Source organism: Puma concolor, chromosome C1, assembly GCF_028749965.1.
Source record: "Puma concolor isolate L17-30 chromosome C1, mPumCon1.1.hap2, whole genome shotgun sequence".
NCBI lineage: Eukaryota > Metazoa > Chordata > Mammalia > Carnivora > Felidae > Puma > Puma concolor.
Genome location: NC_141674.1, coordinates 183779593 through 183800947, shown reverse-complemented (window position 1 = coordinate 183800947; position 21355 = coordinate 183779593). Strand labels below are relative to the sequence as shown.

The 21355-nt window shown below is 33.9% G+C and overlaps 1 protein-coding gene across 2 annotated transcripts in view; it reads left to right on the top strand.

Annotated features, from left to right (window-relative positions):
- Positions 1–19652, top strand: part of STK17B (serine/threonine kinase 17b) — a 30457-nt gene extending 10805 nt beyond the window's left edge. For both annotated transcript variants that reach the window (XM_025912545.2, XM_025912543.2), the window contains exons 3-8: positions 5371–5583; positions 10996–11140; positions 12929–13055; positions 14734–14782; positions 15970–16149; positions 17646–19652. In XM_025912545.2, coding sequence (XP_025768330.1) covers positions 5371–5583; positions 10996–11140; positions 12929–13055; positions 14734–14782; positions 15970–16149; positions 17646–17928 — 997 coding nt within the window. In that variant the 3' untranslated portion in view covers positions 17929–19652. The remainder of the gene's footprint in view (positions 1–5370; positions 5584–10995; positions 11141–12928; positions 13056–14733; positions 14783–15969; positions 16150–17645) is intronic.
- The last annotated feature ends 1703 nt before the right edge of the window (positions 19653–21355 follow it).

Here is a 21355-nt window from a genome sequence, read left to right as displayed (position 1 = left end):
CCATGAAAAGTAATTCTGTTCTTGGTGATCTTTTACAGGAAGGGTAACAAGTCCTAGCCTTATCAGTTGTTGGATGCAGTCTTTCTTTTGCAAAATAAGGATGATAATATCTACTTCATTAGACTAAGGACTAAATATGAAAGCATTTTTCATAATTCCTGGCATATTTATTTATTTAATTTTATGTACAAAGTATCTGGGTGTTTTAATGGTGTATTGAAAGATACAGTTTTAAAAACCTTTCAGGATGTTTCCTGGAAGGGGCACCTGGGTGGCTCAATCAGTTGAGTGTCTGACTTCAGCTCAGGTCAGGATCTTGTGGTTTGTGAGTTCGAGCCCATGTCAGGCTCTGTGCTGACAGCTCAGAACCTGGAGCCTGCTTCGGATTCTGTGTCTCCCTCTCTCTCTGCCCCTTCCCCGCTCATGTTCTGTCTCTCTCTCTCTCTCTCATAAACATTAAAAAATTTTTCTTAAAAAAAGAATGTTTCTAGGAAATTGTTTAGTTCTAAATCTGTAATTATTTCTGTTTGCATTATAACAGGAAGGAGTAAGTTTTACTTTTAGTTGCCTGTATCTCACATCAAATAGTGATAGAATCTTTGCACTGGAAGGACTTTGGTGGTCAGTGGTGGTCTAATACAATTTACGCAGCAATCTTTCCTATACTTTTCCCGACAAGCTGTTTATCCAGCCTTAATTTGAATGCTGCCATGATGGGGAACTCATTACCTCAGAATGTATCTGTTCCATTTTGTGGGTGCCTCTTAGGCACAGAAGGTTCTGTTTTCTACTCTACTAACATCTACCCAATAGATGTGGTTCATCTTTTGTAGCTGCATGTAATGTCCTTGTAAAAATTCTTCAGAAATGTGAATATGGCCAAACACTGCCAGTTTCCTTAAATGCTCATATTATGACCTAATTTCCAGACAGCCTTCCTTGATCCAGTTATCTTCTTCTGGACTCCTTGTATTTTTCATTGTCAGTCTTAAAATGAGGAAGCCTAGAGTGTACACAGTTTGGTCAATATCTTAACATCTAGAATGCTGTAAAGGTTTATTGAGGTAGCTTAAGATTCCATTGGGAGTCTTCTTTCTTTTTTTTTCAACAACCATGTCAAATATATGTCATATAGCATCATGTAGTATATTAGTAAAAAACACATTAAATTGGAAGTCAGTTGACCTGTCTTTACTGTGGATCTAAAGTTGTGTGATCTACTTAGTTGTGTGATTTCCTTTTCGTTGAGAGGGTGGACTATGTGTCTCCAAGTTTCCTTCTATTGCAAAGATGTTTGGCAACTGCTTTGAGCAGGTAACTGAATATAAAAAGCTTTGAACAGTAAACACAATAAAGGGGATCTTTTCCATTTTTCTAAGTTATATTTTGATCAGTAACTGTACATATATTTATTAAGTTAACTTTGCAAAATAAGGGATATTATGGGGGCTAGAAAGTCTATAAAATACTTTTTCCTTTGAGAGATTTGTAGAACCTAAACTTTGGGGAGGACAGTATTAATAATTACATTGTTTTATAAATGAGGTACTATCATAAATAACAAGCATGAACTTGAATCAGGTGTATTTTTTAACATTCTAGAACAAAAACTCATAATAGACTCTGATTAAAACAAACTCAGGGGGCGCCTGGGTGGCGCAGTCGGTTAAGCGTCCGACTTCAGCCAGGTCACGATCTCGCGGTCCGTGAGTTCGAGCCCCGCGTCAGGCTCTGGGCTGATGGCTCGGAGCCTGGAGCCTGTTTCCGATTCTGTGTCTCCCTCTCTCTCTGCCCCTCCCCCGTTCATGTTCTGTCTCTCTCTGTCCCAAAAATAAATAAAAAAAGTTGAAAAAAAAATAAAAAAAAAATAAAATAAAATAAAACAAACTCAGATTGCTAATATCCCATCTTCTAATATCTTTATGAAAGAGACCTAACATTTTTCTTTGAATTGATATGGGCTAATGAGTCAGATGGTAAATTTTGATATTTCTTTTTTTTATTAAAAAAATATGTTTATTTTATTTTTGGGAGAGAGAGCAGGGAGGGGCAAAGAAAGAGAGGAAGACACAGAAACTGAAGCAGGCTCCAAACTCTGTGCTATCAGCACAGAGCCTGACGTGGAGCTCGAACCCAGGAACTATGAGATCATGACCTGAGCCGAAGTGGGAAGTTTAACCAACTGAGCCATCCAGGTGCCCCTTGGTATTTCTAATTAGTAAAACTTGATCAGTTGGAAATCATGATCTTTCATCTGTCAATAACTTGCTTTAAGTTCTTCCACTATTGCTACTAACTTTAATATCCTATACTAATGCACAATGAAAATTAAGATCAAAATACTGTTTTTCTTGAGGCTTTACATTTTGAACTATGTAAACATAATTCTAGCATGTGGTGTGAACTACAAAAGTCTTTTAAATCAAGTTGATCTTTCTAAATCAACTTTTTAAAATTTAATTTTAAGATGTTAGTGCTGAAGAATTTATTTTCCTTTAGCAGACTAAAAGAAACTATGTAAAAGTTAACAGTTCGTTTTAGACTATTCTCAAAAAACTTTGCATTGTTCCTGTTTTTTAACATGTTGGGTATGTTTTTTTCCACCCCTCCCCCAACTGAGGCAAGGTTTCTTAGGACTTCTTGTGGTTAGAAGGGTGAGGCAGATGCAGAAATAAACGTCAGCTTCCTTTGTGGCTCACCCTCCCCCCCCCCCTTTCACATTTTATCGTCTATTCTAGAATGCAAAAGGGTAACTACTAGCACTTTTCACTGCTGGGAAATCTAGTCAGCTTTGCCTTTTTAGGTTATGAATTAAGTATTGTTGTTAAGGGTATTTAATTTTCTTAAATATTTCTGTTAAGTTTGATACAGGAAAATTATGATAAAAGATTATTTTTGTTACTTCTAAACTGCAACTAACATTTTAGAATAGGAAATAAATACTCTTTCCTTCCTAAGTCATCTGATAATTATGGTAAGGATATTTACCTTATTTAACAGCATATACATTTATATATATGTAAAATGTTATTGGAATTTCAAATAACTTTTAAAAATATAAATGCTTTAAGTACAGGATATAAACTAAAATAGCACAGTGTATGGTATTCTAGTAGGTGCATAGCTCTTGCATTCATTCAACAGATACTTCAGTTGCTGTTATGCATTAGCAAAGTGTACAGTTTATAACAACTGTAGTAATTAGAACAGACAGGGTCTCTGCCTACATGGGACTTTTACCCAGTGGTAAGCACTGACAGGTAAATAAATAAGTACCAGCATCATTTGGTCACTCTTGTACTGGATTGTTTAAAAAAGCCTCATAAGAATACATGAAACAATGAGGTTAAAAAGTGTTACCAGTTAATTTTGCTCTTTGTTCCTGAGAAAATTCTGGCTTATAGATGTAATTACAAAATTGCAGCAGAACTTAATTGTCACAGTTGGTAGTATAAACTATTTTTTTTTTTTTCAGATGGACAATTTTCTTGGCTAACTAGTTTCTGTTTACTTAGTTTTACAAGGTGAATTTCTGTCTAAAACTCAAAATTTCCTTTCTGTTTTAGACACACTTTCACTTCTAAATGTGAGTGAGAATTGGCAGAAGTGAGTTGCACTTCTTAAAAAATGATCTTAAAGGGAGGAATTGTTTTGTAGTGATTAGAAGAGAAAGCTAAAAATTCACATTCCATAGTTTAATTCTCAGCACTCCAACTCCATATATGATGTTTCATGAGTCATTTAATCTTAGTTTGACTTGATTTATCCAGTATAAAATCTATAAAGGGTAGTTTGAAGACAAAGACTGATGACCTTTTTGTATGCTCATTGAAATGCATTGAATTGTATTGCTTTTGCACATGGTGAGAAAGTGCCTTAGTTTAAATTATATATGCCAAATCTTAAATGAAACGTTCTTTCCAAGAATCAGGCTTGTGCATGCAAATTTATTGAGTTGTATGTTTTGATGAATGTAGAAGAGTCAAATTATAGCCTGGTCACTTCTTTTGGCATTGTAGCATACTTTTTCAGCTTGGTTTCCTGTCCTTTTCACTGGCACCAGTTTTGAAGAAATGTGGGAAATAAAGAGTAGGAATCCTTGTCATCCTGGCCCTTGAGAATAGCAAGTAAAATAACAATCAAGCAATTTATTTTGTTCCCCCCTCCCCAACCCCAAATACCAGGTTTTCCTTGCTAAGCACCTGACATGTGTTAGAAGTCAAATTGGAGAAAGAAGAGTTAGGGAACAAAAGTTCTTCTCTGAAGACCCTTTATTTATACTTCATATGTTAATTTGAGCCTTAGGATATAGGTTCTTAATCTTGGATCCTGTGGGCTCAGGTTTAGAAGGTCGATAGATGGGCTTTGAAGTATGAAAACCCTCTGGAATTATATGTAAAACTTTCTGTTTAAGGGCATGCGTACATTTTTCTGGGTAGGCAGTCAGTTGCCTTTATTAGTTTCTTAAAATAGTCTTACTCAAAATAGCTCTCGATCTTTGGGAAATTAGATTTTGGGCAACTATACACTTAGTATAGTGTAAATTTAAATTTTGGTTGAGATGCTGAGCACTTCTGTTGGAGAGAGCTAAACACCTATTTATTCCTAAAATGATAAACATGAACTTAATGGGTGTATTTGTACTTAGCTATTGATAACTATTAATTTTCTTAGTTGATCATGAAGTGTCTCTGGATACTCTCTGTAGGATACATATACCTCTGTTATCTGTTACAGGCTTCATAGACTACTGGCCAATATTAAGAGATTTACTGGAAAAACAACTAATAAATTAGTGATAGAAAGTTTCAAAGATTGGTAAACATGGTGCTGAAAGGCAAAGCGATTACACTGATACAATGAAATGTCAAATAACCACTTTTGCTTTAATTTTAATTTTTTATTTTGGAAGGAAGCTGTTTTGATTAGGGAGTTAGTGTGGTACCCTTTTAAAGGTACAGTCTTTGGAAATAGACTAAGATACATATACTCCCTGGGCTCTGCAAAACAATTTCATTGCTATATAGGATTCTTATGATATTTAAACACAAATATTTATAACAAGAGTATGGCATGGAGTTGGAATGCAAATGAGATCTCCCCTACAATGATAATGTATTATATTAACAGTGATGAACAAATACACTTATGTCTTATCCTGTTTTTACATTTGCCATTTTAATTTTTCTGTGATAATATAAATTTCATAAAAGTATATGTAGTATTTGATTCAGTTAAGAGAACATAGTTCTCAACTAATGGCATAGTTGTTTGAAAGGATTAATTCTAAATTGGAGTTGTAACTGTGTGTTATGTTAATATTGTTCTTTTTGGAAAAGTTAAAATTGACTGTCCTCATTTTCCCCCCAGAGGAAAGTTTGCTGTGGTTAGACAGTGTATATCAAAATCTACTGGCCAAGAATATGCTGCGAAGTTTCTGAAAAAGAGAAGAAGAGGACAGGATTGTCGAGCAGAGATTCTACACGAGATTGCCGTACTTGAATTGGCAAAATCTTGCCCTCATGTGATTAATCTTCATGAAGTCTATGAAAATACCAGTGAAATCATTTTGATATTGGAGTAGTAAGTATATACTTTAATAAATTTAAATAAATTTGTAGTACTTATTTTAATTGGTGGGATAAAGGTGGCTTGAAATGTTAAGAACAAGAATGATAAAAGTATGACAAGAACTTATAAAGATTTGGGGGCACCTGGGTGGCTCAGTCTGTTGGGTGTCCAACTTTTAATTTCAGCCCAGGTCATGATCTCACAGTTCATGAGATCAAACCCTGCATTGGGCTCTGCACTGACAGAATGCAGCCTGCTTGGGATTCTCTCTTACTGAGTCTCTCTGCCCCTCCCCCACTTGCAAACACACGTGCTTTCTCTCTCTCTCAAAATAAACATTTAGGAAAAAAACTTGTAAAGATTTCTGTTGATAAAATATTAGAGAGACATGGTGTATATTTGAATATTTTCACATATACACAAAAACTAATTAAACAGTACACACAAAAAACCCCAAATGACATCACAATGCTTGAGGAATGTGGTAAAACAAGTGTACTTTCATTGCTAATAGCATAGAAAGTCGAAGAGTTTTTGTGCAGAACTACCTGATGGATAAATAGAATTGAAATCATTTATATAATTTATCCATCTATTTGAAAAATACATCCAAGGGAATGACTCATGGAGAATAGAAGGGTGAATTTGCATGAAGGTGAAGGTGTGCTTGTCACATTGTTGAAGAAACACATTTACTTAGTATTGTGTAACTTGTGAAAAACTGTTAGGAATTGTAGCAATAAGAAATAAAATATATCTCTTCCCACAACTCAGTGAAAAGCTGAAAACACCCAAATAGTCAACAATTCATCACATTAAGCATAGGGTAGATCATGGTTAAGCCAACTGGCCGGTTAATTAGTATATTCACACATGTGACTCTAAAATAGTACCTTTATGCGTGACAGTCTGACACATTTATTATATGTATATAAAATGTGTTTGAACATCTACAACAATTGGAAAAGGTTAGCTAAATTTATGTTTCATATGCTTTTAGGGTCTGATAATTTTTTATAGAAGAAATCTATTTTATAATAAACTAAAGAGATTAAGTATTTACTTCAGAAAAAAATGCATTATAAATACAGTAATTCTTTTTAGTGGTTAACCTGCATCATTGCCTTTTTGAATGTAAAAGTATATTATGTAGCCTAGGGGCATCTGGGTGGCTCAGTCTATTAAGCTTCTAACTCTTGATTTTGGTTCAGGTCATGCATGATCCCAGGGTCATGGGCTCAATCCCCGTATTGGGCTCTCTGCTGAGTATGAAGCCTGTGTAAGATTTTCTCTCTCTCTCTTCTGTCTCTCTCTCTCTCTCTCTTCCTCTGCCCCTGTCTCCCACTCATGCTCTTTCTCTGCCTTTCTCTCTCTCTCTAAAATAAAATAATAAAAAACAAAAAGTAATATAGCCTAATTTTAGTATTCAGGTATTTTAAGGATGAAGAAATTTGTTTATATATTTGTAAAAAGTATGTTTTTATACCAGGAAAGTTGATTACCTAGAATCAACTTATAAATATGAAAATGCTTATTTTGCAAAATGTTAAACTGTCAAGTAGTTCATTTAAGAATGAATACTATGGGGGCACCTGGGTGGCTGTGTTGGTTGAGCGACTGACTTTGGCTCAGGTCATGATCTCATGGTTCATGGGTTCGAGCCCCACGTCAGGCTCTGTGCTGACAGCTCAGAGCCTGGAGCCTGCTTCAGATTCTGTGTCTCCCTCTCTCTCTGCCCCTCCCCTGCTCACACTCTGTCTCTCTCACTCTCTTAAATATAAATAAATGTCAAAAAAATTAAAAAAAAAAAAAAAAAAAAAAAAGAATGACTACTATGAGGGTGCCTGGGTGGCTCAGTCAGTTAAACATCTGACTTCAGCTCAGGTCATGATCTCATGGTTCATGGGTTTGAGCCCCACATTGGGCTCTGTGCTAACAGCTCAGAGCGTAGAGCCTGCTTTGGCTTCTCTCTCTCTCTCTCTCTCTGTTCCTCCTCTGTTCACGCTCTCTGTCTCTCAAATAAACATTAAAAAATTTTTTTATTAAAGAATTAATACTATGTACATTTCCCATAAAACAACATACTAAGGTATAATATAGCACCTTCAAAATAAATTAGAATCACAGAAATGCCCAGGATACTATCAGTCTGATTTCATTTTTCATATATTTTGTGATTATTTTTGTTAGATTAATCTAACCTTTAAAAAGTTATCTACTTGGGTATTTTGCTAAGCAAAATAAGTCAGTCAGAGAAAGACCAATACCATATGATTTCATTCATATGTGGAATTTGAGAAATTTGATAGGTGAACATAGGGGAAGGGAAGAAAAAATATAAAAAAGAGACGGAGGCAAGCCATAAGAGACTCTTAAATACAGAGAACAAACTGAGGGTTGATGGGGGTGGGGGATGGGGGGGTGGGTTAAATAGGTGATGGGCATTAAGGAGGTCACTTTTGGGGATGAGCACTGGGTGTCATATGTAAGAAATGAATCACTGGGTTCTACTCCTGAAGCCAAGACTACACTGTATGTTAACTAACTTGAGAAAAAAAAAAGTTATCTACTTGCATGACACTGCACATTTGAAGTATGTGAAAAGGAGCTAACGTTTTTCAAACATAGTAATGGAATACTAGTTTTAGAGAATGAATACATAGGAGCATTGAGTACTTTCATAAAATTTTCTTTGGGGGATTTATCTAAATAGCAACAATAAAATATATCAGAAAATTTTGACACATTTTATGGTTGGATTTTGTTCATACTCTGAAAATTGATTCAGGTACCCTGCCAAGTAAACTGAATTCCATAAGGGCACAACTGTACCTTATGGCTGAAGTGTATAGCAAGCACTCATTAAATGTATAAATGGATTAAAATAATTAAAAAAATTTTTTTTAATGCTTATTTTTGAGAGAGACAGGGCGTGATCAGGGGAGGGGCAGAGAGAGAGGGAGACACAGAATCTGAAGCAGGCTCATGGCTCTGAGCTGTCCACAGAGAGCCCAACGTGGGGCTTGAACTCACGGACTGTGAGATCATGACCTGAGCCGAAGTCAGATGCTGAACCGACTGAGCCACCCAGCACCCCTGAAATAATTTATTACTAGATCAACTAAGACCTACTAAAATTTATTACTAGAATTTGGTTTAGTTCTTACTACTTTTTGGGTAGCATTGTCACATCAGATAATCTCAAAGGTAAAAATGTAGCCAGGGAGACTTAGTTATTTTCATAAGGTGGCATAATTTTTTATGTGGTGAAAGTAGAACGGTGAAATCTTTTACTCTAATAACAATTACCAATCTGATCCCCTCCTCAAGTCATCCTACATACTTTTCTTCCTTGACTTTTTTGGTACAAAATTTAAAATCTTCAAAGAAGTTGAAAGAACAGTATAATCAATACTCATACTTTTCAGTTTGATTTACCAATTGTTGACATCTTACCACATTTATTTAGCCTTTTGAAAGATGTATAACACATAGGTTTACATGACAGTGTACTTCTACTAAAGTACTATTATCACACACAACATATATACAAATACATACGCGAATGAAGGCAAACACTCCAAATTTCTAAATTTGTTGGTTGATGTCCCATCAGAGGACAACTCTTCTAATAGAGAAAAAGGAGGTGTACCTGAATATGCCTTCCAGGGCAATGATAATGGTATATAGGTGTCTTTTATCTCTGTAGAGATATTTTTTCCTCTCTAGTCACTGCTCTTGTGTGGCTTGTTTGAACAAATCATCTGCTTGTCTACCACTCACTGCTTACATTTATTCTAGTTTCTGCTGACTTCTGTAATCTGCTTCTTGTGTTATCTGTTCATTCCCTCCTCTTAGCTCCTCTTCCTAATTTTCCGTTTCCCATAGCTTTACCTGTGTCCTGCTTTTATGAGAAAAATGGCAATCCTACAAAAGACATTGGTCAACTTACCAACCTAAAAAGAAGAGACAATCTGATTGGCTGACAATGATAATATTTGTTTGATTTTGTTACTGAAACAAACAAAAAACCCTTAGGATACTTCTGGTTATAAAAGTAATACCTATGCATTGTGTTAAATTTAGAGGATATAGAAGATAGAAATTATACATAAACTGGTTACTTTTATGGCACGTTCCTATATTTTAAAGTTATTTTTATTTTTTGGTCTGTGAATATATACCTTCAGAAACAAAGGTTTTTCTTTTCCTTTTCTTTTCCTTCTTATGACTGCTCATACATATGACATGCTTCTTCCTCTTGTCAGTCAGCGAGACTTCTGAATTTCAGTTTCAGCTGCTCTGAAGAATGACTGCCTATTCCATCATTCATTCATTCAACAAACCTTTATTGAACACCTTCTACACGTTAGACACTGTCCTGTTTTACCACATAGAATATGCTTTACTTGAGATATTCTTTTTTTTTTAATATTTTTTTTATGTTTATTTATTTTTGAGAGTGAAAGTGAGAGAGAGCATGAGCCGGGGAGGAGCAGAGAGAGAGGGAGACACAGAATCTGAAGCAGGCTTCAGGCTCTGAAGCACAGAGCCCGATGTGGGACTCGAACCCATGAACCATGAGATCATGACCTGAGGCAAAGTCAGACACTTAGACGACTGAGCCACCCAGTCACCCTACTTGAGATGTTCTTAAATATACCTTATAAATTTTTGAATAACCATCTGGGGGGGGGGGAGGGTTTGCATTTTTTTAGATTTAATCTTCAAAAAAAATCTGTGGGTGCCAGAGTGACTCAGTTGGCTGAGCGTCCGACTCGATTTCGACTGAGGTCATGATCTCAGGGTCAATGGGATCAAGCCCTGTGTTGGGCTCCACACTGGGCATGGAACTTGCTTGGGATTCTCTCTCTCTCTCCTTCTGTCCCTCTCCCCTGTTTGCACTCTCTCTTAAAAAAAAAAAAAAATCTATTGAGCTCAGTGATGACTCTGTTTTACAGATGGTGAAAGACAAATAAATGGATGATCCTAAGTTATATTGCTGGTAAATAGCAGATTTGGGATTTAAATTTATATCATTTGATTCCAAACCAAGGGACTTTTTTCTATGCTTTTGTCAGCATTGTTTAGATTTTCAATTCTTTTAAAAATAATAAAGATTTGGGAAGCTACAGTACAAGATATTGGTTAAAAATGCAGATTTTTGCCCATATCATACAGACTCAGGTTCTGGTTTCCTGTTTACTATGTTACCTTGTACAAGTAGCTTAACCTCTTTGTACTTGTTTCTTCATCAGTCAAATGGGAATAATAACCCGCATAGTTGTCATGAGAATCAAAAGTGTATGTATCTATAGAGAGAGACTAGATAGCTATAGCTTTTACTTAACAGTTTTACAGTATTTAAAAATTGTCATTTTTAGGTCAATGATTTTCCAAGTTTCTATTTGAATTTTATTTCAGTGCTGCAGGTGGAGAAATTTTCAACTTGTGTTTACCTGAGCTGGCTGAAATGGTTTCTGAAAATGACATTATCAGACTCATTAAGCAAATACTTGAAGGAGTATGTTATCTACATCAGAATAACATTGTACATCTTGATTTAAAGGTAATGTACCATATGATTTTAAGTAATACAGCATCTTTTTTCGTTCTGCTCTTGGGATGCATAATTGCAAGCTGGATTTGGTAGGAAGCAACAGTCAGATTATGACTCTGTACTGCACTGGGTGCACTTGTGTATGTGTGCTACATGGACTTAATTTTGTATTGGCAGAGAGGAGAGGACTGCATGTGCGAGCAGATCAAATTAATCACTGGGCTCTTAAAAACCATCATTCCTCCCTGTTCTAATTCTTCAATCATTGTACACCATCCCACTCTTACATCCTGGGCTTCTCATCTTGTAAAACTGCCCCATCTCTAAAATACTCTAGTCTAATCTCCATCTCTGAAGATAACCTCCTTCTAGTGCTCGTTTCTTTGCTCCCATTATATTCATTCATTTTTCCCTTGAGATGTTTAGTCTTTTGGCTCCTCCATTTTTGCCCCCCAGACGATTCAGTCCCCTTACTCAAGCCCTGAAATACCATTTTAAACTCTTACGTTATTATCCTTTCTCTTTATCTTTCCTCCACAGCCACCCAAAATCTCAATCAATCTGTGTCTTATTTTTTGAACATTGGATTCTTCTCTTTCTATATTGTCTCCCTTTGCATGATCCTTTGCCCTTCACTACCACTTTCACCATAATGATGATTCCCAGTTCTCTTTCCTATAGCCCAGACTTCTCTCCTAAATTCCAAATTATTTTTTTCAACTGCAAATTAGGTACCATTTGGGTATCTTGTACAAACTTTGTCTCAAAATTTGTCTCAAACTAAACTTTCTTTCTTTTTCTTACCCCATTTTCAAAAGAAAAAACATGTTTGTCTGTGTTGGGCCCCCCTCTGAAAGAGGGCGGTGTTAAGTACCTAGCAGCCCTGCCATGTCCCCTACCAATAAGATATTGTAAAAACAACAATATGGTACATATCAGGACGATCATGCCCCCACAAACTTCCTGTTGGGTCTTTCTCCTGCTAAGGATAAACCAAGTGTATTACGTAACACCACACAGCACTTGAGGTTGGGGATGGGAAATAAACCTGGCTTTGTATATCCTAAAGCCTGTGGTTGACAACAGTAGATCTAATTACCCTTACCTCTTCTCCTTTAATGTCTCTGTGATTTAATAATAAACAAGCGTTGGGTTTTCCTGAAGTTAGACTTAGAATTCTTCTCACAGACTTTGGGAACAGCACCTTGGCAACTATTTGGGTTATGACTGTGGCAAGGAATTTTGTAATAGACTTCAGCAAAGTCTCTTGGTTCTGGGAAGCAATGGGTGACACCTTCCATGCATCAATATATCTTATTGTCTAAGCTAATAGACCCAGGACCATCATACTGAACCATTTTCTGTTTCTGGAAAAGTATACATTTTTTATTCCTTCATACTTTCTTTCATGCTGTTCCCTAGAGTGCCTTTCTAACCGGAATACTCCTATTTATTCTGTAAGGTTCAGTTTAAATATCATCTCTACAGCAAAGGTTTCTTAGACTTTATAATAGGCAGAATTAAGTAATCTTGTGTTTATTATTCAGTTTATCTCATAATCACTCAATCTGTATATTCATCTAACTTTGTTTTCATCCAAACTAAGAATCCTTTGAGTATAATTTTACCTTTATTTATCATTGAGCGTAAAGCTTTTGCTAACTAGTAGTTCAGTAGATGTTTGGTGAATGACTTAATGAAATGTGTAATACTAAACATTTAATTTACTTCCCATCTGAGACTAGTATTCTTTTATTGTTGTATATTACTTACCAATTTTTATTGTGCTTTATTTAGCCACAGAATATATTATTAAGCAGCATATACCCTCTTGGAGATATAAAAATTGTAGATTTTGGAATGTCTCGAAAAATAGGGAATGCATGTGAACTTCGGGAAATTATGGGAACACCAGAATACTTAGGTAAGAACTTCCTTTCATTTTATACACCATTTTGAAGTTTATCAACTAAATGTTATCTCTATAAAGCCATATTTTAGAGCATGTAATTCCAGGATTTATTTGATTCAGGTATTTTAATGCATTGAAATTTGGTTATGACACAATAAATGAACTTTAGTGAATGTAGGACCATTGAGACATTCATAACAATTCACATGACATTGGACATGTAAATTCAGAAGTTAATGTTTGTGTGTAACAGTTTATTACATACAGAAAAATGAGTGAAGGGGAAGTTAGGGAACAGGAGAAAATGGAAAAAAGAGGAAACCAGGCAGTCACATGGCCCAGTCATTTTTACCTTTGAAGCCTGGGTGTTGGATAAATGTCATTTCTACTTCTGTCCTGGTCCCAACTCTGAAGCTGTTTATAAATATACATCATCTTCAGTTTTGCAAGAATTTTTAACAGGACTACTTGCTTTTTGTTGCTGCTGCTTAAAAATGTAAGTTTTGCCTAGGGTTGTAAAAGGAGGGTTTTGAAGAAAAAGGATGTCAAAAAAAGATCCTATGATTAGATAATCTGGGAATATTGTACTATATCAACAAATAAAATCATACAGGTGAAAAAAATTTAAGTTATATGAAGCAGCACATAAATTTAAAGTATTTTAATTTATAAAATTCATCTTTTTGCACTTTTTTGTTGTTGCTTATATTGATACCACCATGCAAGTATTGAAAAGATACAACTACACAGAACAGGTGCGACTCAGCAAGGCAGCTGACTTTCCCCAAATGAAAACAAAACAAATTACTAACTTTTGAATGCAAATAGGGACAATAGTGTCCTAGAATAAATGATTGTAATTATAGATGACACAGCTCACAGAAGTATGTATAGGGTGGTACGTTGTATGATGGACAGACAAATATATGACTCAAAGTCTTTATTAATAAAAATGTTAGGCTTTAGGAAATAATTTTTGTGAAGCAAAGTTATTATTCAAGCATAAATCCTAGTTTGGCCTCTACTAATTTGAAATTTATGATAATCACAAGATATAGAGAATTTATTTTGCACTTAAAAAGTTGGCAGGGAAGGAGATGATGGGAAGTTAATTACATAGGAAATTAGGTTTTTGATAGTCTAATAGGGATATTTAATCTACTTGAAAATGTAAAGCCCTTCCAGAATACATAATTTACTCATAATGTTGTAAATATATATGATTCTCTTTACTCTGAAAAGAAAAACTTAAATCAGTATAATAAAATAACATAAACTAATTCTTAACAGAGTAATCAAACTACAATTTTTAAAAAGATTCCAGTGTCTAAAATTTTACTTCTTCATAATTGTTTTTCCTGAGATTGATTTAATGATTAAAAACATTCCTCCATAGCTACTGGTTATTCCAAGAATATTATTTGTGCTTTTGAACCTTCTGAGTATATATATAATTTGCTCAACAGTAGATATGTTTAAATGTCCAATCACAGGATAATTAATACTATGCTAAATTTCTATCAATTTGATATTATTCTTTAAAATTAAAGCAGTTTTATTATTATTATAATTATATATAATATATATTATAATTTTAAATGTATATACTAAATATATATAATTATTGTAAAATAATTTTCATGTTTTTAAATTTGTCAGTATTGAATTTGAATTTTATCTTTGCTTTCAGCTCCAGAAATCCTGAACTATGATCCTATTACTACAGCAACAGATATGTGGTAAGATTTTGTTAGTTACCTAAATGCTTTCATTAAAAGTTTGGTAGAATATATATTCTGGGTTTCTTTGATTCCAAAGAAATGTAAATAATAAGGCTTTCTATAAAAGATTTTTTTGAAGTATCATTACTGTGCCACAAGAAGGCATTTACCTGTACATTCTTTTTAAGTAATACTTTGGCTCTGAGCCAAAAGTATAGAAATAAATAGGAAGATCCCTTTCCTGAAGGAAGACTCGGTCTAATAAAAAATGAAAACAGTTGCAGTACTGTGTGATATGTTCTGTAATAAGGTAAAATACTTAATGAGCATGGAGGAAACAGTAGACAAGCACCAGATGGGAGATACCTAAGCTAGGTCTAGATGAACTGGAAAGGTATTTGGTATGGAGAAAATGAAGTCAGGTTTGTACAAAAGTTTAGTTTTAGGAGATTATATTTCTAGGGCATTGTGAGTTTCTGTGGCAAGCAAAATCATATTTTGAATATCAGATGTCATAAGGAGTAGAATGGGAATTGATACTAGAACTTTAGCTGGGAACATGGTGGGGGTCTGACTCCATAGTCCAAGTGGAAGAGTTTAGACTTGTTCCCTGTGTTCCATGGAACTGTAATGGGCTTGCCAAGGAACAGAGGTCCTACGGCTAAATAAGTGGGAAACATGCACTGTATGTGTTGTCTTTTTCTGCCTCCTGAGCATCAGACTTCTCGTGAATGTGTTTAAGGCTTTGAAAAGTCTTGGCAATGAAAAAAAATCCACCTATCCAATTTTGTACTTTGCTAAACTTGCAGACTCTGTTTGCACAGAACTTCTGTTTATGTCGCACAGATCATTAATATGTCTTTGGGTACCATTTAGGAAATGCTGCCCTTTGAGCAGCTTTGTGTACTCAATAAGGGTGTCTGAATGAAGGGCAGACTATAGATATCATGCTATATATTTGATACATTATATTTATAATTATGTAACATGTATATTCCCCTTATATTCTTTTTCTGTGAGGCAGACTTTGAGATAACACAGTTATGTTAGTTTTAATAATATAGGAAATTTGAAAAGCAATTTAAAGTCTATAGTTTACAAGTTCTGAGGACAGGAATCTGCCAAGTATCAATTTTACTTTATATAAATGTTTTCAGATTAACATATGTTTTAAATTCCCCTCTTCTCCCTTCTTTGTTTTTCAGGAATATTGGCATAATAGCATATATGTTGTTAACTCATACATCTCCATTTGTGGGAGAAGATAATCAAGAAACATACCTCAATATTTCTCAAGTTAATGTAGATTATTCAGAAGAAACATTTTCATCGGTTTCACAGCTGGCCACAGACTTTATCCAGAGGCTTTTAGTAAAAAATCCAGAGTAAGTTATAACATTAATGTGTTTAAGTACAATTACAAAATGAATCCTATGTCTGTTAAGAAAGATATATTCTAAAACAGTATAAAATTATTAGAAGTAAGCTCTCAAGTTTCAGATAAAATGGGAAGAGAGGTGGTATAAGAGATCATTAAATACCAAATCTATAACTTCAAACATGGTAAATACAAAACATACAGCAGGAAATTTTGGAGTGAAGAGAAGATTTGGGTTATTTCTCTCGCACCCTGCTACTAAACCCTGAAATTCCCTAAAAGAAATAGAAGGTTTACAATACACGTGGCTGGCCGCGATAGACTTTGTTGTGACTAATCTGTAGTCAAGTAATTATAGTTATATGGGAAGTGTAAATTACTGATTGTCAAATGTTTAAGAATCAAATGCTCTTTGACCACCTGCAAAAGAAGGGGATTTGAAACCATGGTTTAGGACTCTTACTTCACTCGTTGGCAACTTCAGAGCAGGAAAAGAAAAAGTTGACCTCCCGTTTCTTTACCCAGAGCAGCCCCATTTACTTTAAAATGCATTGGGCTCGGATCCTGGTTTTGTTGCTGTCAGGTCTTTTATCTCTGACCTTTACTTAATCTCCTGGAGGATTCAGGTTCTTATCAGTTTAAGGAAAAAGAACTCACGGGTTTGCTAATTATTTTATTGGCTTAATGCAAACCCACACAAATTTTCACTGGCCTTGTTTTGGACATAAGTGGTTATTTAATAGTAGTATAGTAGTAAAATTACTTTTTGCTTCTGGTTATTTTCTTAAATAGTTTTTTCCTTAGGTTCTAAAATTTTAAAATGAGCCATTAAGTTTTTAAAATCAAAAAACGAACATAAAAATTTCTATAGTGAGTAAATTAACTTCTTTATGATCAGAAAAAAATGAACATAAAATGATCATAAAAGATGAAGATAAAGACTAAGAAAACATGTTGTAATGGAAATGGTGATTGTGTTAAGGTTGTAGGTCTGACTATAGATAGGTATTTTCCTAACTTTTGAAAAATTGTGATATTTGACCATATTATTTTCAAAAGAGAAAGCAAAATGTAAAAACTCAAAATACTGGATAAACATCACTCAAGAGCAGCCTGTATTTTTGAGGTTTAACAGTATTGCTTTTAAGAACACAGAATAATAGATTATAAATTACATGTTTTCCTTCATAGTTTCATGTCTTTATCTCTTTAACCCAAGGAATTTTATAATTTTACTAATTTTTACTTGCGAGGCTTAACATATGTCCTCAAGCTTTTTGTCTAGTCTTACCTGTAAGCTCCATGATGAATTGAATTTTCAGCACATGTCAATATTAAAGAAACTCTAGGTACTACAATTTTGGTATTGTTATTCCCTCTATACTATGAGTATGTGTTATTTTTATAATAAATTAAAAAAATAAGTCTATGGTGTATCAAACTGCAGATGTTTCCAACTTGATTTTTAGTTCTCCATTTTCACTTGATGCTTTCTTTTCAAAGGAAAAGACCCACAGCAGAAATCTGCCTGTCTCATTCTTGGCTACAGCAGTGGGACTTTGGAAACTTATTTCACCCTGAAGAATCTTCCACTTCCTCTCAAAGTCAGGATCATTCATTAAGGTCCTCTGAAGACAAAACTTCTAAATCCTCTTGTAATGGAACCTGTAGTGATCGAGAAGACAAAGAGAATATTCCAGAGGATAGCAGCATGGTTTCCAAAAGATTTCGCTTTGATAACTCATTGCCCAATCCCCATGAACTTGTTTCAGATTTGCTGTGTTAGCACTTTTCTCTTTGACTTACTGGACTGAATTTGGAATTTGAAATCTACTCCAATGTGAGATTGTGGTTTGTAGCTTCATTTATGGCATGTTTATTTTGTAAATGCACTTTTGCATAGAAGTGTTTTAATGCCAAATTATTAGTAACAGGCATAATTTTGTTTCCTGTTCTGAGATACTAACTCTTCAGAGAAGAAAATATTTAAATATATGACCAAAATAAAGCTATGCATGTGAGTTTACATGTTAATTGAAGAATTCAAGTTCAAATGGATTTATCAAAATATTTTACAGGTGAGGAAAACATTGATTCGGGTTTATATTATGGTTGATATAAAACTGAACAAAACGAAGGCATTTGAATTCAATAGGTTCTATGAGGTAAGTTCTATATACATGCCTCTACTGACAAAATTTTATTAGGATAACAATGTCAAGTTTAAACAAGAATATTTACTATTTTTATAGATGTGGGATATTTTATATTTGAAAATATTTCAATCACAAATATTTTGAAACTGCCTAAGATTTCCAGGATATATGATCTGCTACATGAGACAAGTCCTTTAACCAGAGCAAAGAGGGAAATTAGAAACCCAATTAGGGATATTCTATACAAGTTGGAGGAAAAAAAAAGCAGCATGGTATCATTTTTTTTTTTTTGACTCAAATGTCTTACCCTCTCTCATCATACTTCAGATTTAATAAGGACTGAAAGATGGAGACTTAGATTGTACACAAGTGTACAGGATTTTCATTTTCCAGAATTTGTGAAGTAGAAGATACTTAAGTAAGACTGCATGTACTCTATTTTGGGTGGCCAAACATATTTATTAATTGAGCGTAGAAGAAAATGCTGACTTATTTCAGCAACTTACAGAATTTTAGATGTTTTCTAAGTCTTAGGATATAAGCCAGTCATTCAGAGTTCTAAAAGTGTACATAAAAAAATATCACAGTACCCGTAAGACTGTTAACACAGTGCCAGAGTCCACAACAGCAAGGTGGATGTGATCATAAAACCTGATGACATTATGCTCTTCTAAAGTTCTTAGGTAAAATTCCAGTGAGTGATGAGGCCCAGCAGAGGGCCATCTGCAGGGTGGCCTTATAATGGTCTTTTGTTGGAACCAATGCAAGAGTCTAAGGACAGAAGGGTGGCTGGTGACTGTTTAGTGATAATAAAGGGAAGTTCACTCCTTTTATGGTTATCTTTGATGATTTCGCACCTGGTTACTATCAAAAATTCTGTTATATTATCATGTTAGGATAATTACCTCATGATCATGTTACTATATCAAATTAAATTATATTTTGACAAAAAAAATTCTTGAGTTTTCCCCCCTTGAATTACATATTACTGTAAAGTCTTTAACTTTCTGAAATTTGATAAGACTCCAAATAACTTAAAACTGTTTGTAATAGCCATCAGTTCACTTTATTTGACTAAATGTTGAATTCCTTTTAAATCTTTAGCATGCCTTACAGAAAAAGTTATTTCTACTTGTGTGTGTATATGTGTATATGTATAGGTGTATGTATTTATGTATAGATAGATAAAATATATAGTCTTTAGACAACTTTCTCTTAGAGATTCTTTGCTGTACTATATTGTGTTCAACTCAGGTGCCAAAGGAGCTCTCTTCTTATGGACATGTAAATATACATTTAAATTCTTTAAGAAATAGTTTGTTGGTTCAATAAACTAGCCGTTGCAGAAGCTAAATTGGGCTCTTGTATATCTAAAACTGATGAGTTTTTTCTAAATTGTAGATTGTCTAGTTATTTGCCTTCCATATTAAGCTAATGCAGGTAAAATTTAGCAAGCCATTGGTGAAAGAGGATTTTTACAAAAGATCATATTTTATTTTTAAATTTCTAGAGGAATTATGCCATAGTAAAAATTAAAAATAAAAAAATGTTTGAATTTTAAATTATAAGCTGATTCTTAAAAAATATTTTATGCCAGCTTTCTTTTAATATGAAGAATCTTAAAATAGTTCATCTGCTGCCCCTTAGTTACTAGAATACACAGAGTTGTAAATTTCCATACCTTTTTTCCTAGCAATTTTTATTATAAAAACGCAACAAGGAGTTGCACAAACAGCATACAAATTCAGTTTTTTTCATAAAGGTTAATTTAAATATTTTCACTGTTTGAAATGTGAAAATAAATTAAACCAGTATTTAGGGAGAACTTGTTGACAAATGACTCAATTCTTATTCTTTTTCTCCCAAGATTGAAAACAAATATCAAAAGTAGATGATGTATCTCATTAAAGCAGGAATCTTAGCCCCTCTGAGGTGACCAGATGTCAGTAATGCTTAAACACATCTGAAAATTAATGTTAAATTGTGGTGTGTTTATAAAGTTTAATAACTTTGCTTTTTGGACAGATAGGATTAAAAAATAAAGTACAGATGACAGTTATAATTGTCATTTTAATTTTTTCCCCACGGTCAAGTTAACTCTGAGCAGTAAATTTATAGGGGCACTTTAAAGAAGTAAGCAGTATGTGTTCTACAGTCTGTAATGAGATTAGGCGCCTGTCCCAGAAGGTACATCAAAACATTGCTTCCTTTAAAGAAAGTCTTGTTATAAAAAGTCAGCTGATTAATGATATAGTTCATTTTTATTCTGGCACAAGTTTTTTCTTTCATTTGGGATGGGTTGCTAATAGCTCATGGACCAGAATTTGAATAGCTTTGCTCTAAACAACATTTATAAATTGATATCTTATAACTGTTTACATTTCTTCTGTTTATTTTTGAATTTAGATTTTTATATCTGTCTTGGAAACTTGTCTTTATTTGTTGTTGTGTAAACAATTGTTCTTTAATTTCAAATTGTATTAAAATTAAGTTATCTGACTTCCAATTTGGAGAATTATTATCAATTTAGAATTTTATAAGACTTTAAAGAAGTTTAAATTCTAATTGTAAATTTCACACAAATGACAATTGCCCATCTTAACTTTCATTAAATAACTGTGTTGCTTAAGCATACTGACTGACATTATTATAAATACTTCAGAAAAAAAGTATATATATATATCAACTTGATCCTTTTGGTTAAAATTAAAAAGTGCTTTTTTACATTTGTGACTGTCTTTTGCTTTAAAGTATTTCTGAGTTTGTTAAGCAAACTTCCTTGCCTGGAGGTCCGAGCCTTGACACATGTCATTTTTGAACTCCTTTCCAGTACATATGTGTTTACTAGATCCTGTCTGTTAAAAAGCCACGTAAATTTGAAAATAAGTCTATTCTCTGGTAATAACTAGATACTTTCAGAAAATGTTAGTAAGTGGCAGTGTACTACATGTTGCATTATGATGAATAAGGGATTTTTATTTACCCAGAAATGGGTGAACTGTTTCTGTTGTGTCTTTGTTTTTAGTTTAAATAAATTAAATTAAATTAAATTAATTG